The sequence below is a fragment of the Simochromis diagramma genome, unplaced genomic scaffold, assembly GCF_900408965.1.
Source record: "Simochromis diagramma unplaced genomic scaffold, fSimDia1.1 OVJJ01000208.1, whole genome shotgun sequence".
Taxonomy (NCBI): domain Eukaryota; kingdom Metazoa; phylum Chordata; class Actinopteri; order Cichliformes; family Cichlidae; genus Simochromis; species Simochromis diagramma.
Genome location: NW_024386789.1, coordinates 4,166,638 through 4,180,754, shown reverse-complemented (window position 1 = coordinate 4,180,754; position 14,117 = coordinate 4,166,638). Strand labels below are relative to the sequence as shown.

Sequence of the window (14,117 nt, the reverse complement as noted above, 5' to 3'; positions counted from 1 at the left end):
GTCATTGTTTTTATGTGAGAAAATAGCACTCTGATGACTTGAAAATGTTTAAAAAATGAATTTATTAAAATAAGTACAAAACAAAGGAATAATTACAAGAAATATAATATTTCACTTTCACAGAAATATAAAAGCTGAGTTTTGGTCTCAGTGTGTCATTGATCCTCTTTCATAGACCAGAAACAACCCTTTATGCATCTTCTTCTGTGACGTTGCTACCTGAGGGGTCCTGACTGCTGGACACAGCAGAGAATTTACTATCAATAACTTCCTGTCTGGCTTTGAGGGCCTCCTGTTTGATCTCTACTGGCCCTGACTGCTGCTTGCCAGGATATAGCGGCTCAGCTTTACCAGCGTCAGGTGGGGGAGGGACAGAGAACTTTTTAGCGATGTTGTGCAGCACACTGCATGCTTTGATAATGTTAGACTGTTTGTTAAGTGAGCCTTCTTGTGCAAAACCAAGTTGCATCAGACACTTGAAACGCCTTTTCATGGAATCCAGTGTCGTCTGCATGACATCGAGGATCTTTGCGTGGGCCTCGTTGAAGCGGATCTCGTTGTTGTTCGCGGGCAGTGATACAGGAGTCAAGACGTGCTTGCTTAAGTGGTAGCCTTTCCCACCTTCAAATGAAACAAAAGAAAATGCAGTGAATATCAGAGCAGGAGAGCATCTCTGAACAATGTGGACCACACAGGTGCCACTCTATTGAGAGCCATTCTCGGAATACTTTGATCCCTGATTACAAACTGAGAATCTTCTAAATGCCAGAGCCCAGATCTAAATATTGATGCTGACTATGTTCTCCCTTTATGACCACAGTGTACCCATCTTCTAGTGACTCCTTTAGACAAGATAGTCGCCATGTCACAAAGCTCAATTCATGTAAAACTGGTTTCTTGAGCATGAAAATGAGCTCCCTGTACTGAAATGGCCTCCACAACTCAAAGTGAGAATCACAGTGGGGAAGAAAGAACTTTGAACGTGAGATGTTAATGCTAGATATGCTGGTCTAAGTATTTCACAACTGTCTGCTGGGATTTCCTCACACAAGCGCTGGAGTTTACATATAATGGTTGGAAAAAGAAAATATCCAGTGAGCAGCAGTTCCCTGGCAGCAAACAGCTTATAATGTTAGAGGTCAGAGAAAAATGGCCAGACTGCTTTGATCTGCTAGGAAGGCAAAAGTAACCACGATTGAGGTATGCAGAAGGTCATCTGTGAAAACACCTGAAGCCAATGGGCTACTACAGCAGAAGACCACAATGGGTGCGACAGTCGTCAGCTAAAAACAGGAAACTGAGGCCACAGTTTGCACTGGCTCATCGAAACTGGACGACAGAAGAATGGGATGTGGTGATCAGGGAGATTCCCGGTATGGATGTGCAGCTGACAAATCTGCAGCAATCTGATATGAATCAAGAAACCTTGACCAAAATCTCTGATGAAATTTTCCAGCACCCTGTTGAATCTAGGTCATGAATAATAACGTAATAATGCATTAATAACATGCCCAGTAAGTTTATGTGTAAGAAGTTAAAACACTATTTTATTTGTGTTTTATGTAAAAAGAATGAAATATTCCAGCGAAATCAACTGTTTGCCAAGAAGTTAATACTTTTGCCAACTGTCAATTTAGCCTTTTTCAGGGAATAGGTTTTTATGCTTGACTTGATACCTCACTGTGCTTTCACTCCAGTTTACATTTCTAAATAAACATTTGCACAAGAGGTCATCACTGCTCTTACCAATCAACCAAAACGGGCTGAGCAGGTCCTCTTGCATTTCCCTTCCTTTAAAGGAGGAGTCCCACATCTCTTGCTCAAACGTGCCACCAACACAGCACTTTTCAACACTCAGTATGTTGCCGTCGCAGTCGCATATGATCTGGCTTACAACCGATGTGTAACCAAGGGCATTGATAAAAGACCTGAAAGCGTCCTTTTCATATGGAGATGCTCTGATCTTGAAGTGCGCAGGAGCCAAGACGCCCAGCACGTTTGGGATTTCGCAGAATTTCTCTATCTTTAAGGCGACATTAGTTCTGGCGTCCAGGGTTAGCGGGAAAGAGATGAATACATCAGACATCCCTGCTATGACTCCCGAGATTGTACCAACCACAGTCGTGGGGCAGTCCGTCTGCCTCAGTCCGGCTTTCTGCAGCACGGCAGTGGTGGAGACCCCATGTGCGTAATAATTGAGCGCCACCATGACCATCTCGTCCACGAGCAGCTGGGATTTCTTGGGGGCGGCGTCCTTCATGCGGATGCGGACGGCGTCTGCGATGAACAGGATGCAGGGTCTGCTCAGGTGGAACAACTGAAAAAGAGCTTCATCGTCGAAAGTGTCAAAACAGCTCGAAGCTCCGCATTCTGCCTCGTTTTGTGCCAGGAGCTCCTCCTGGACCGCAAGCCACACAGGCACGGCGAAAGCCATTAGTCTTTACTCCGAAGTATTTAAACAAGCAAAGATCCCCCACGGAGTGCCCGAAATCGTTCCCAAACAACGTCTTCTTCTCCTTTGGCTTGGCAGACTGGACGCTGGGCGGCGTGCTGCTGCCCTCTGCTGTTCACTTGTGTCCCTGTATCGACAGCGCTCTCTGTGTTGTTACATATTGCAGGATTATACGGACACTCGCCCAATTTCGTAATCTTATTCCGGTTATGCACGTTGATTAAAGCGCAACAACAAATCTCCTGGTTGCCTGGTGTTTGTTTAACGTTTAGGCTAAAGCGATCCGTTATCGCCACCTAGTGGACAGCAATAAAAAAATATTTGAAAAAGACTGCAGCTCATAATGTGTAAACAAGTTGTGTTAACATACAGTTAAACAGGTGTACCTAATAAAGTGGCTGGTGACCAAAAACCAAAAATTTATTGTGGGATAAAATGCTAAAAACTGCCTCTTATTCTCTGGGATAATCAAGTGCAGATGTTCATTTGCAGCTTTAGTAATGATTCAGATGCAGATTGGGCATAAATAATTATCTGGAGCCACTTTTAATTTAGACACACATTTCTGACAGGCATTAAAGTACAAGAACAAAATAAGATGTTCATTTCTTCTAGCAGTGGACTTAAAAATAAAAGAATTAACATAAAAAATATGATTATTTAGGATATGTTTATTGCACAGAATAATAAATATAAACATTCTGTATTTTAACATAGACAGTACAGCCATTTACTTTTGTTTTCATTCAATATGCATCTTATTGTGACCAGTGTATTCACATTTAACCATTATAAAGACGCTTAAACAACAAAAAAGTCAACAGAATATATCTTCTTATAAATAAGGCACAAAACATTTCATAAAAAAAGACAAACAGTAACACCAAAATAAAACCCCTGCAGCTTTACTTCTGCTCTGTCCACAGCAGTATCAGACTGTGCTTGTTACATACTGGGTGATAAATAGAACATTTTGTTGACTTCACTAATCGACACATCCTTCAATCGGGGTATTCCTCCGTTACGGCAGGACTCGGTGCTCTGGCCTTGTGCATACACATCTGTGACAGAAAAAGGACATTTAACAATCAGGAAATTCTGAAAATGGGGAATGGTTGTTGGTGGCAGACAGGTTGGTCCGAATATTTCAGAAGCTGGTAATCTACTGGGATTTTCCCCACACAACAGGAGGAGAATGGCCAGACTGCTTCAAGCTGACAGGAAGGCAACAGTAACTCAGATAACCACTTGTTATAAGAAAGCACCTAATAAAATGGCCAATCAGTGTAATATACTGAAGTGCATTTTATTTTCAGCTTGTTTACATGTATATTCTCACGCAGTACAATTTTAGATTCCTTCATCTTCTCACTCTAAATGTTAGCTAACCTAATCAGGCAGTCAGAGTCTGAACAGTGCAGCATCCTCACCTGTGATGTTGTCCACAGAGTCCAGCGGTGCCGTGTTGCTCATGTTCACACCAAATAACAGAATGAAACAGACTGTTATTGCGACCAGCAGGTAGATTGGCATCGCAAGAGCCCAGTACCTACACAGAACACACATTTGACACTGTCATGAAACTGTGCAGGTGCTTCCCCAGTGATCCATTTATTTCAGAGCAGTTCTACTTACTTTTGAGGCCAGTAAGTGAGCCCTATTGAATTAAGCCAATCCTCTGGCACGAAAGCCCATAAGCAATACAGAACTGTGGAGAGACGCAGTGAGTATTACAGACATGCATTGCTTGAACACCTTTTTGTGTTTTGGATTGGAGGACGCGATATTTCACTTACAGAAGCCAAACTGTGATCCGAGAAAGAGAACAAACCCATAAATGGCCCTCTCAGGCAGAGGAGATGGAGAGTTTTCCAACATGATCTACAACCAAAACACAGACAGAAACGTGTGGGAGAGCAACGAGACAGCAATAATACATTCAGGCCCCAAAAAGAAGTTACATACCTGGAAATACGTTTTTTCTTTGCTCCTTTAAACGCTAACTTTACTCAGATGCTTAACATTAATTACCACGTTAATTATATGCCCGATGATTATCCAGAGTAATACAACATGGGTTTAATACGTCTATCAAAACCCACTGTGTTTTTTTTTACATTAGTGCCATGAAGCCTTCCGCCACGGTCCGTCATTTTTCCTCAGAACGATGCGAAACCCTTTCTAAGACATTAGTTCCGCCTTTGAATCGCCCACAAAACAAGCGTCAATACATGACTTTTTACGTTAATTATATAAAATTTCACATGTATATAATTGTAAAACAAAAGCACGGTCGGAGATTTTTTTTTCATATCTTACTGACGTGACGCACTTGCGCTACGGCACGACGTCATGTTTGTGACGGACACATTTCACTGTTGCACATCGTGGGAAAACACTCTACGGCATGGCTTCGGAGTGAGTGAAGTTTTACGAGTAAGCGATTTTATGTACAGTTCAGGGACGTGCTTCAGTTTTGCTCGTGTGCTGGACGAAAGGTGAGCTTAGTCTGGGGGAGACATTTCTTACTGTCTGAAGTTGTTTGGCAACTCAAGTAACGGACATCTGACAAGCCAGCGTGGCTTCACACACCTCACCAAGAAAAATATAAGGAGGTGAGGATACATGAGATAGGTGATCATGTCTAAGGTGGAGAAACAGAAAAAACACTTTCCCGCTCAAGCATCTAAGCGGAAAACTAATAAGAAAAACGGCATATTAAAAAAGAACGAGAGGCATTGGTTTTACTCAGCTCCTGCAAACAAGGAGCAGGAAAAGCCTACAGCTCCACAAACTGCACCTCCAAAAGACTCCCAGCAGTTCTCTGCCAACTGGAAAGCACTTCAAGAGGTTAGTGAGTGCAATAGTTTGAGCTCCATGCATGTCCTGTCACACACTTTGGTTTTTGTGTGCCTGTGTTTAATACTACCCACAGGTTTTTCTCTCCTATTTTACTCCCTTCAGGTGTTGAAGGCCAGTCAGTCAGAGAAGAAGCAGCCGGCAGCACCAAGACATCAGAACGGCTTCTCGCCAAAGAATGTCCAAGAAAATACTTCTAAAATAATTTCTAAGAACAATGCTGCACCAAGCCAGAGAGACACTGAGAAAAAAGCAGATCACAAAACTGTTCCTAAGAGTTTTGTCTCCGGTAAGACTGGGGTCAACTCAAAGGTGTCGAATGTCTCGAAGACTAAACATGCTATTGCTCCAAAAAGAGAGCGGGATAGCGGGAAGCCAAACAGCCTACAGGCAGCTAAGAAGAAGAAGCTTGAATCCGAGGAGACGAAGCCAACAGAGTATGTATATATTAGCACTGACGTTGACTCATTTATTCAGCAAGAATAAATATGTCTGATAATCCCATCTCATTCTCTGCTGTTGCAGAGAGGACCTTTGGTTTGATGACGTGGACCCGGATGACATTGAGGCGACAATGGGAGCAGAAGCAGCCGAGATCATGAGGAAGAAGCAGGGCAAGGCCAAGGGTACGGATGGTGCCTCGGCTAATGACACAGAGAAGAGCCTGGTTAAGGAGAATGCTTTTGAAGGGTAAGTCGCTGTGCATTCAGTGTACAGTGGGAAACACACTCAGAATACAGCGGGCAGCTTTGATGCCATTTTAGAAAAGTGCCTGAAAATATTCCCCGGGGAAAGATGAATGCCTTAACAGCGATTATAAAAAATATCAAGTCTCTAATGTCATTACTTATCTCAATACAAGTATTTCAGAGGAATGTTGCTGCTGGGGTGGGATTAGCTGGCTGTGATTAACTGTGGATGTAATATTAACAATGTGAATTTGGCACATAATGTCACACAAAATGTGTTTTTCCCAAAAGTCAGACTTTAATATCTCTGAAACCGCTCAACTGGGTCGACAACATTATGTGCCTCGTGTATAAGAAGCTCAAAGTAAATTATCAATCCCCCCCTACCTTCTCCAATTCTCTGGATCTGCTGTCAAAGATCAGATATCCAATTATTTCAGGGACTCGTTCTGTATGAAGTTGAGCGACACTCCTGAGAGCCCATATTCACAGAACCCCTGAAAAATGTCAAACACACTCCCCCCACCATATATTCTGAAAGATCTAATGACAGCAGAAACCTGGCATTTCTAATGAACAGTGTATCGTTCCACAGGAATTTTTTTTTTTTTCGTTAGATGTGATGATCAGGTGGGATTTTTATTTTTTTAATTTGATGAAATTGATGAGATGGAATGACCCAAAGGAGATGGAGACTATTTTCCCCCCCTCAGTGGAGAGTTTCATGGAGCTTTCCTTCAAGGAGTCAAATATTACATATAGTCTGTGATAAATACTTTTGTCATTGCATGTTTTAGTGAATTGACCTGACAGAGTATGAACTAAACATGGCTGCTGAATGTTTTCTGCAGGATATGGAGATGGATAAATTATTGAATGGAATTTATACAATTCAAATCCTTCACTGTACTTTGTGGTGACGCAACCTGTCAATACCGCTTCAGAGTTCACTACATTGCTGTAGAAAGTCACTGATAATACAGATAAATGCTGTGGAAAAACCTGTGACTCCTGATGGATGCACCTCTCAATTTTTGTAGCCTGAAGTGTCGAGCAAGGGTTAAAGATGCAAGTGTAAAATCATGTCAGCGAGCGAAGCGACCACTGCGTTCGGTGTACGTTGAGGGGTTTACATTGACACAGAAGATGATGATCGTAATGTCTCTCCTTTCTTGTCACTTTGTCATTCACCTTAAGCCTCACTAAGGCGGTGGCCATTGACTGTGAGATGGTGGGAGTTGGTCCTGACGGAGAGGACAGCATCTTGGCACGTGTGTCAATTGTGAACCAGTTTGGGAAGTGCATCTATGACAAATATGTGAAGCCCACAGAGAAGGTAACAGACTACAGGACAGCTGTCAGCGGCATCCGACCAGAGGACATCAAAGATGGTGAGAGAAATGAAATGAGTTGCAAAGAACAACTTAAAGTCTCTTTGTTCCTTATGTTTTGTTTCTGATGGTTTTTTAAACCACGTTTGTCTCTCTGCAGGAGCGGATGTACAGATTGTACAGAGGGAGGTTGCTAACATCCTGGAAGGGAGAGTAGTGGTTGGACACGCCATACACAATGATCTAAAGGTAGCATGGATGTGATATCTGAAATGGAACAAATGCAATATTGTTTTTTAGTCTGATTATGAGCGGCCACAAACTATCTGCCGTTTCAGATTCTGCTCTTGGATCATCCGAAAAAGAAAATCAGAGATACTCAGAAATATAAACCCTTTAAGACGATCGTAAAGGTATGATGCAGTCACCAATGTCTCAACAGTTTCCGCAGTGAATGTGTGAATGAATTATAACTGATAATGAGGCATTTTTCTTTTGTTTTAGAGCGGTCGGCCCTCGCTCAAACTCCTTTGTAGAAAAATCCTCGATGTGAAGGTCCAAGAGGGCGAACATTCATCTGTAAGTCATTCGATAAACTCCTTTTAAATCATCAGGGTTGAGTGACCGAAAATTGGCACACGGGTATATCTTTGACCCCTCAAGGCCTGAAGATAGTGTATATAATAGTAATATTCTCGTTAGCAACCACTTACCCAAATGGTCAATTTGCAGCATTTTAGCACTTGTAGCATCTTACAAAAGCATCGTGTCACTTTATATTCATGACACTAACATTTATTCTATATCTAGAAAACTTTATTGTTAATCTCATGATGTCATCATCCAACAGTGGACTAAAATCACCGACCCAGCAGTACTGCAGCATGTAGAAACAACCAGTGTGTTATTGCCCAACAATGTTAGTAACACTTGGGCTGATCTTTGCCTGTTGCTTTCTCCAGGTCCAAGACGCACAGGCCACCATGAGGCTGTACACAATGGTGAAAAAGCAGTGGGAGGCAGAGATTAAAGTGAGTAGGAAAAACAAATTCTTGGACAAGAGGAGCGAGAGAAAGGCCAAGCTTCCCAAAGACAAGAATCACTGAGGATTATAAATTCAAAACAAGCACGCAAGAGGACAGATGATCTCCTGATCAGAGCAGAGCTGACTGAAGTGATCAGAGGATTCTTTTAAGAAGAAAAAACAACTGTGTATTTTTGTTTATTTTAATGTGAGGGATGTTGACCCTGTGATTGTATAAAAGCGTGACTTTCCTGAGCTTTTGTGAGATCTGGAGCAACAAAAAGCGTGTTAAATGCTTTCGCAGATAGTGACCGGTTTCATCCGCCTAAGTCGCTCGGGGAGATCGTTGCAGGCTGTGAAAGACTTTATCGAGTTGCAAATCAAGAAGTTTTGTTCCTCAGTGTGCCAGACTGACTCATGCAGGGATTAGAACAGAGTCTTTATATACAAAGATTGTAAAAATGTCTGTTTTTAAAGTATAAATAAAACAAAAGATGTAATTCGTTTAATTCTGCTATGTATATTTTTTTGTCCTCACAGTCTAATACAACCACAGGAGGTTCAGTTCTTTTTAAAAAACTTAATACATTTAATGCAAGCTGATGTCAAGACATGAATTGCTGCCTCACATTTAGTTCATGATTACTGAGACTTCATTTCCCATTTCTCTGACAAACATCAGAAAAGCCATTAAAGAGGACAAACGTTACTGTTTGCTGTGAGTGCAACCAGATGTGCAGCTTAAATCATTTATTACTCAAATCCAGTATTTCCTTACGCAATCCCATGCAGGCCTTATTTTGATTTTTCTTTTTACTATGTCATGGTGATAAAGTAAGAAATCCCCTGCCTGCCAGCAGTGTGTCAGCATGATTTGCAGCCCGGGAGCTGATGCGCTCTACGCTGTACTTTATTGAAAGCACGCGCCCTCGGTCTGCAGCCTCCGGGCTCTAAATTAGGTTCTCTGTGGGTTTCTGACAGGTAGTGCGAAGGCTTCAGGTAGCACAGCAGATGCTGGTGTGCCCTAATATGTTGACACAAGATGGTAGCATGACTTTTGTTTTCTGCATATAAATATTTTTTGGTTGTAATGTAATAAAGCAGCAGTTTCCATATGCTGACAGTTCAAACTATGTAACCATGCCTTGCCCGGTGGTCACATGTCAGTATATACTACAGCAAACAAACAGCTGAATTTAAAGGAAGAAATCCATTACTGGATGTCCGGGCTTCAACTATCTAAATACTAAAGCCTTAAAAATGAAAAGCAGCGCTCTCTGTACGCTTTTACTCAGGTTTTATGGGAGGCGTCAAGTTGCATTGGATTTAATGTAACTGTTGAAGGTGTGTTGATAAAGTTTAGCACTATCCTATCTTTTAATCAATATCTCTCTCCTGGGGTGGCTGTTACATAGCTTCTATTAACTTCTGAGGACAAGATAATAGCTAACAGAAGCGAGGACTGTCTATTCAGTGATGTGATTCCAGATTTTCCACCTTTTCAATTGAAGAGTTTGCATAAATGATACATTCAAAAGTGCCACCAGTCTAGACAAATTATCAAAAACACACAGGAAATAAAGACAACCACACCAAGATACTTTTTCTTTATTTTAAGTTAAAGAAATGCAACAGATTGTGTTTCTGTTCACTACAAAACACTGATGTGCTGGGCATCCCCAATTGCACTTTTCACCTCTGTGCAACCAGGTCCAAAACATTATTATAAAGAAAGGTCAAGATTTATGTCCAGAAAAGCAAACCACCTCTAATCATATGTATTGCATGTGTCTGAGTGTACACTGTTTAAAGCTACAGTTGTACAATAGTTCTTTTTTTCCCTTAAAAAATCTTGAATGAAGCAGATAATTACACACTGCCCAATAAACAATAGAAACAAGTCAGCTCGAGGCGATATTAACAGCAGTGTAGGAAACACCATGATAATAAGACTGCTTTGACTCATTTCATAAATCACATCATGAGACTGGAGGCATTACTGCTGTTGCTCACACGCCACTAGTTAATAACTCTTTAAAAGGCTTCTTATAGTCTTCCCAATTACTGCACTTTGCTGTGGCTGTTGTTGACATCTGGTGCTTGGTCCCACACAGCATACAAACAGCAGCTCTGCTCTGTTTGATTTGTGTGTTCTGTCTCGTTCCCTTACCACAACCAATTGTATATCCTCGTACACCTTCCACCGAACATAAAATGCATCAAACGCCTTAAGATCGCTTCGGGAGGTTTTATTTTTCATTCTGAACATGGGAACCGCTGAGTGAGTGGACACTTTTTCATTTAGTGGGAGACGACGTTAATGAAGATTATTCAACTACCGGTTTGTCATCGTCATCGTATTCTGAAGACCAGCAGTCTTTTTTCTTTTATGTGCATATGTGCAAACACCAGTATATACGTGTATAGGCTGTTTAGTCCTGCCCTCTTTCATTTTTTAACTACGTAAAGGTCTCAACATCCACCTCTGCAGTAGGAACAATAACTCCTAAATAGATTACTAGAAACTGTGTTGAACCTATGAGATTGAGGGCATTTTCACAGCTTCTTTCTCAATGCAGGAAATCTTGTCTCGTCCACACGATGTATGCTCAGGTCTGCTACCTGCTTCCTTATGCATGAGCTGTGGTATGCTGCCGCCCAGAGATTGACTGCGAGTGTCTGTGATGACTAATGCTCACTCTTAGTATGGACAAAGTTGAGCATTCAGTATTTATGCAGGTTGATGAAGAAACAGTGTCAGCTACTTTCTGTGGCTGACTTCCTGCTCGTCTGTTCTGGCCACAAAGAGAGGCTTCACTTTGAACTGAAAGCAGAAAATGGTGCCTTGATGAGCAGGGATTGATAGTCTTGTTGTTATTGGACATAGCTGGTACATTAGGTTTTAGCTTAGCAGCTCTTTGACTTTGGGCCATGCTAGTATTTTGGTTGGTTACATTTATGGGGACAGCCACACAGTGGTGAGGTGTGTGGCAGATGTGGCATATTGGTTCAAGGTGGGGGTGGGTTTACATGAGGGTTGACTGACAGGCTGAGAGATGAGGTCAGGCAAGACTCTTATTGGATGTGCAGATGATGCTGTAATCTATACTGAGAGTCTGGAGAGCTAGAGGTATGCAATGGAGAGAATAGGAATGAAAATCAGTAGAAGCAAAACAGAACATGTGTAGACAGATGTGGAGACGAGTGTCAGGGGTGATTTGTGACAAACGGGCAGCAGCAAGAGTAAAAGTAAAAAGTAAAAGTTTTATAAAATGGTAGTCTGACCTGCTGTGACGTATGGCACTGACAAAAAGACAGCAGACCAACCAGTGGCAGTGGTTGAAGATGTTACGATGATCACTGGGAGTGACCAGAATAGGCAAAATTAGAAATGAGTACATCAGAGGGACAGCTTGGGTTGAGCATGTTGGAGACAACGCTAGAGAAGCAAGGTTGAGATGGTTTGGACACATGCAGAGGAGGGATGGTGGGTGTAGTTGAAGAAAGATGTTGAAGACGGAGCTGCCAAGCCGGAGGAAAAGAGGAAGACCACAGGGGAGGTTTGGGAATGCAGTGAAGAAGGACATGCAGAGTGTTGATGTGACAGAGGAGGACGCTAGGACAGAATAGTGGTAGATGGAGGCAGGTGAGCCACTGTGGCGAACCCTAAAGAGAGCAGCCGAAAGAAGAAGAAGAAGAGTCTGATGGTTGATTGTTCCTCCAGTTTGGTCCAGACTGGATTATTTCAGTCTGGACAGATTATTTCAGACAATTGATTGCACTGTAGCCAGTTCAAAATCTGCCACTGAGGCCTTTTCATTAGCACAGATTTTTCAGAATTTGCAGTAAAATGTCTTGTGAATTATATGACTTGTCAAGCTTTTATTTAATACCTACATATTGTCTAACACTATATCCAGGCATTAGAAATAGTGTGTATAACTCTTTGACACTGACTTTAATCACTTAAGACTTTTCTTTAGTTTCATGAGCAGTTTTATCCTCCTCAGTGTATCACTGTGAATTTATACTTATCTAAGGCTAAATAATGCGGGCTGTGAAAGCTACTGTTTTAATTATAGCTATATAAATTCATAGGGTCTAAAAGATAGGCTCTCCCAAGTGTACCTAACAGCGGTCCTTTGTGTTCCTACTGCACTCTGACTGCTTTCCTTTGCAAACTGTAAACAAAGGATCTGTGCTTATAGTTCTTATGTACTTCTACCACTCAGTACAATTAAACACATTTAGTTTATTGTTTATTTCTCAAAGAATTCTCTGATTTCTTGTTGGATCCTCCCTTTGCCATCCCATTTTTTTTTAAATCCTGGAAACGCCCCTCCTGTCGCTTCTCTCCCTGCCTCAGGCTGTCCATGCACAGTTATGCAAGGGTGGGGAAGTCCCAAAGCAGAGCTGTGCCACCAAACTGAAATGACTGCAGATGGAATAACAATCCTCAGGCTAAATGCTAAAATGATGAATTTGGTAGATAATTCGTGCTAAACACCAGCTTCATTACTGAGAGCATTACATGAAAACATGCAAATGTTGGCTTTTGTCCAGTAAAGCCCAATAAAGCTGCTGCTGTCTTGGCCAAAGACTCATAGTACTGCCAATACACCAAGTGCTATAGATGGTTTTATGATAAAAAACTGTGGTGTAGAGGAGTTTGACACCTCTATAAATCATACGTTTGACTGATCTGAGACAATGCCGCAGGGCTCTTGGAGGTATAAATGAAGGCGTGTTCCCTGAGGGAGGAAAAAGCAGCTTCTAGATTTTGTGCTTAGATCTGTAAGGTTTGTAAAAGGTGACTTAATTTGAAAAATTACTTGAAAAAGGACTTAAAAGCAGCTTTGCAAGACACAAATGGCTCCTGCGTTAATCATTTTAATTTTTCAACTTAGTGGAGAAAGAAAAAGAAAATAAAGACTCAGGCTTCCTGTTCCGAATAGCTGACTGTATTTATATTTTGATGCCCTGCCTACAGCATAAAGCCCCTTTTCCTTGCACAGACTCCATGGGATGCATGGGATAAACTATCACATTAGAGTTCAGATGTTACAGTTTTCAGTGTTTGATTCCATAAAAAAATCAGTAAATATCCTTAAATATCTCCCACCTTCCTTTGTCTCCTTAGCTCACTGGTTTTCTGTCTGCACTTTGCTCTTACAGGAATATTTTGTGGTCAAAGGACTTTTTCTTCCTTGTAAGTTTCATGAGATGATGCAGCTCTCATTGACAGTTTCCTGCCAGTAAGTGCACCATCAAGATATCCTGCTGATCTCTGTACTTTTGCTAGAAGTCGTCTCCACATACCATTAGTCTTCTTGTAAAAGCAGCAGGTAGAAAGCAGAGTTTTCGCCCCAAGATTCACCTAAAAATCATGTTGTTAATCCTGTGACACTTTGTATAATATTACAGGCTATAAAGGGAATATTCTCCATGCAGCTTCACTTATTTCAAGAATTTCAGATTTTTTCTTTTAATGTATGATAGCAGAGATGAAAAAAAGCCAATTTTTCTGTATTTTTACTGTTTTCAGACATAATCCACCAGCTTGTACCACATGACTGGTGATGTCAGCCAAGGCAGAGTCAAGGCTGCGAACCTGTAGACAAAATGGTGTTTGTGCGTCCGTCCAGCAGAGTGAGCATGTGTGGGCTCCAGGCTAAAGTGGGGAAGTGAAGGGGGAGAAACGGGGGGAGAGAAAAAACAGGCAGTTAAACAAATGAAAATAAATCAGCGCATTTATTCTTTTT

General features: G+C 41.6%; 3 protein-coding genes across 3 annotated transcripts; 1 reads left to right on the top strand and 2 right to left on the bottom strand.

Moving 5' to 3' along the window:
* Positions 1-43: 43 nt before the first annotated feature.
* Positions 44-2,690, bottom strand: si:dkey-197c15.6 (putative nuclease HARBI1). The gene is made up of 2 exons (XM_040023562.1): positions 1,747-2,690; positions 44-621 (listed from the first exon to the last, which is right to left on the bottom strand). Exons 1-2 carry the CDS (start codon positions 2,432-2,434, stop codon positions 191-193), a joined length of 1,119 nt encoding a protein of 372 aa, XP_039879496.1. The 5' UTR covers positions 2,435-2,690; the 3' UTR covers positions 44-190.
* A 421-nt stretch (positions 2,691-3,111) lies between these two features.
* On the bottom strand, positions 3,112-4,707 carry LOC120728556 (phosphatidylinositol glycan anchor biosynthesis, class P). The gene is made up of 5 exons (XM_040023571.1): positions 4,418-4,707; positions 4,249-4,333; positions 4,088-4,160; positions 3,883-4,001; positions 3,112-3,513 (listed from the first exon to the last, which is right to left on the bottom strand). The coding sequence occupies exons 2-5, from the start codon at positions 4,328-4,330 to the stop codon at positions 3,398-3,400; spliced, it is 390 nt and encodes a 129-aa protein (XP_039879505.1). The 5' UTR covers positions 4,331-4,333; positions 4,418-4,707; the 3' UTR covers positions 3,112-3,397.
* Positions 4,708-4,808: 101 nt separating this feature from the next.
* On the top strand, positions 4,809-9,953 carry rexo4 (REX4 homolog, 3'-5' exonuclease). Its single transcript, XM_040023560.1, has 8 exons — positions 4,809-5,302; positions 5,417-5,748; positions 5,837-6,001; positions 7,198-7,391; positions 7,492-7,580; positions 7,670-7,744; positions 7,836-7,910; positions 8,294-9,953. The coding sequence occupies exons 1-8, from the start codon at positions 5,093-5,095 to the stop codon at positions 8,435-8,437; spliced, it is 1,284 nt and encodes a 427-aa protein (XP_039879494.1). The 5' UTR covers positions 4,809-5,092; the 3' UTR covers positions 8,438-9,953.
* The last annotated feature ends 4,164 nt before the right edge of the window (positions 9,954-14,117 follow it).

What these genes read in the sequence shown, in the direction of transcription:
- si:dkey-197c15.6 (XM_040023562.1), bottom strand. Translation starts at nt 2,434, where the DNA reads ATGGCTTTCGCCGTGCCTGTGTGGCTTGCGGTCCAGGAGGAGCTCCTG. An exon ending in CAGCCCGTTTTGGTTGATTG is followed by an intron (nt 622 to 1,746) that starts GTAAGAGCAGTG and finishes TTTCATTTGAAG; the next exon opens with GTGGGAAAGGCTACCACTTA.
- LOC120728556 (XM_040023571.1), bottom strand. Translation starts at nt 4,330, where the DNA reads ATGTTGGAAAACTCTCCATCTCCTCTGCCTGAGAGGGCCATTTATGGG. An exon ending in CTCACTTACTGGCCTCAAAA is followed by an intron (nt 4,002 to 4,087) that starts GTAAGTAGAACT and finishes TGTTCTGTGTAG; the next exon opens with GTACTGGGCTCTTGCGATGC. An exon ending in CTCTGTGGACAACATCACAG is followed by an intron (nt 3,514 to 3,882) that starts GTGAGGATGCTG and finishes TTTCTGTCACAG; the next exon opens with ATGTGTATGCACAAGGCCAG.
- rexo4 (XM_040023560.1), top strand. Translation starts at nt 5,093, where the DNA reads ATGTCTAAGGTGGAGAAACAGAAAAAACACTTTCCCGCTCAAGCATCT. An exon ending in ACTGGAAAGCACTTCAAGAG is followed by an intron (nt 5,303 to 5,416) that starts GTTAGTGAGTGC and finishes TACTCCCTTCAG; the next exon opens with GTGTTGAAGGCCAGTCAGTC. An exon ending in ACCAGAGGACATCAAAGATG is followed by an intron (nt 7,392 to 7,491) that starts GTGAGAGAAATG and finishes GTCTCTCTGCAG; the next exon opens with GAGCGGATGTACAGATTGTA.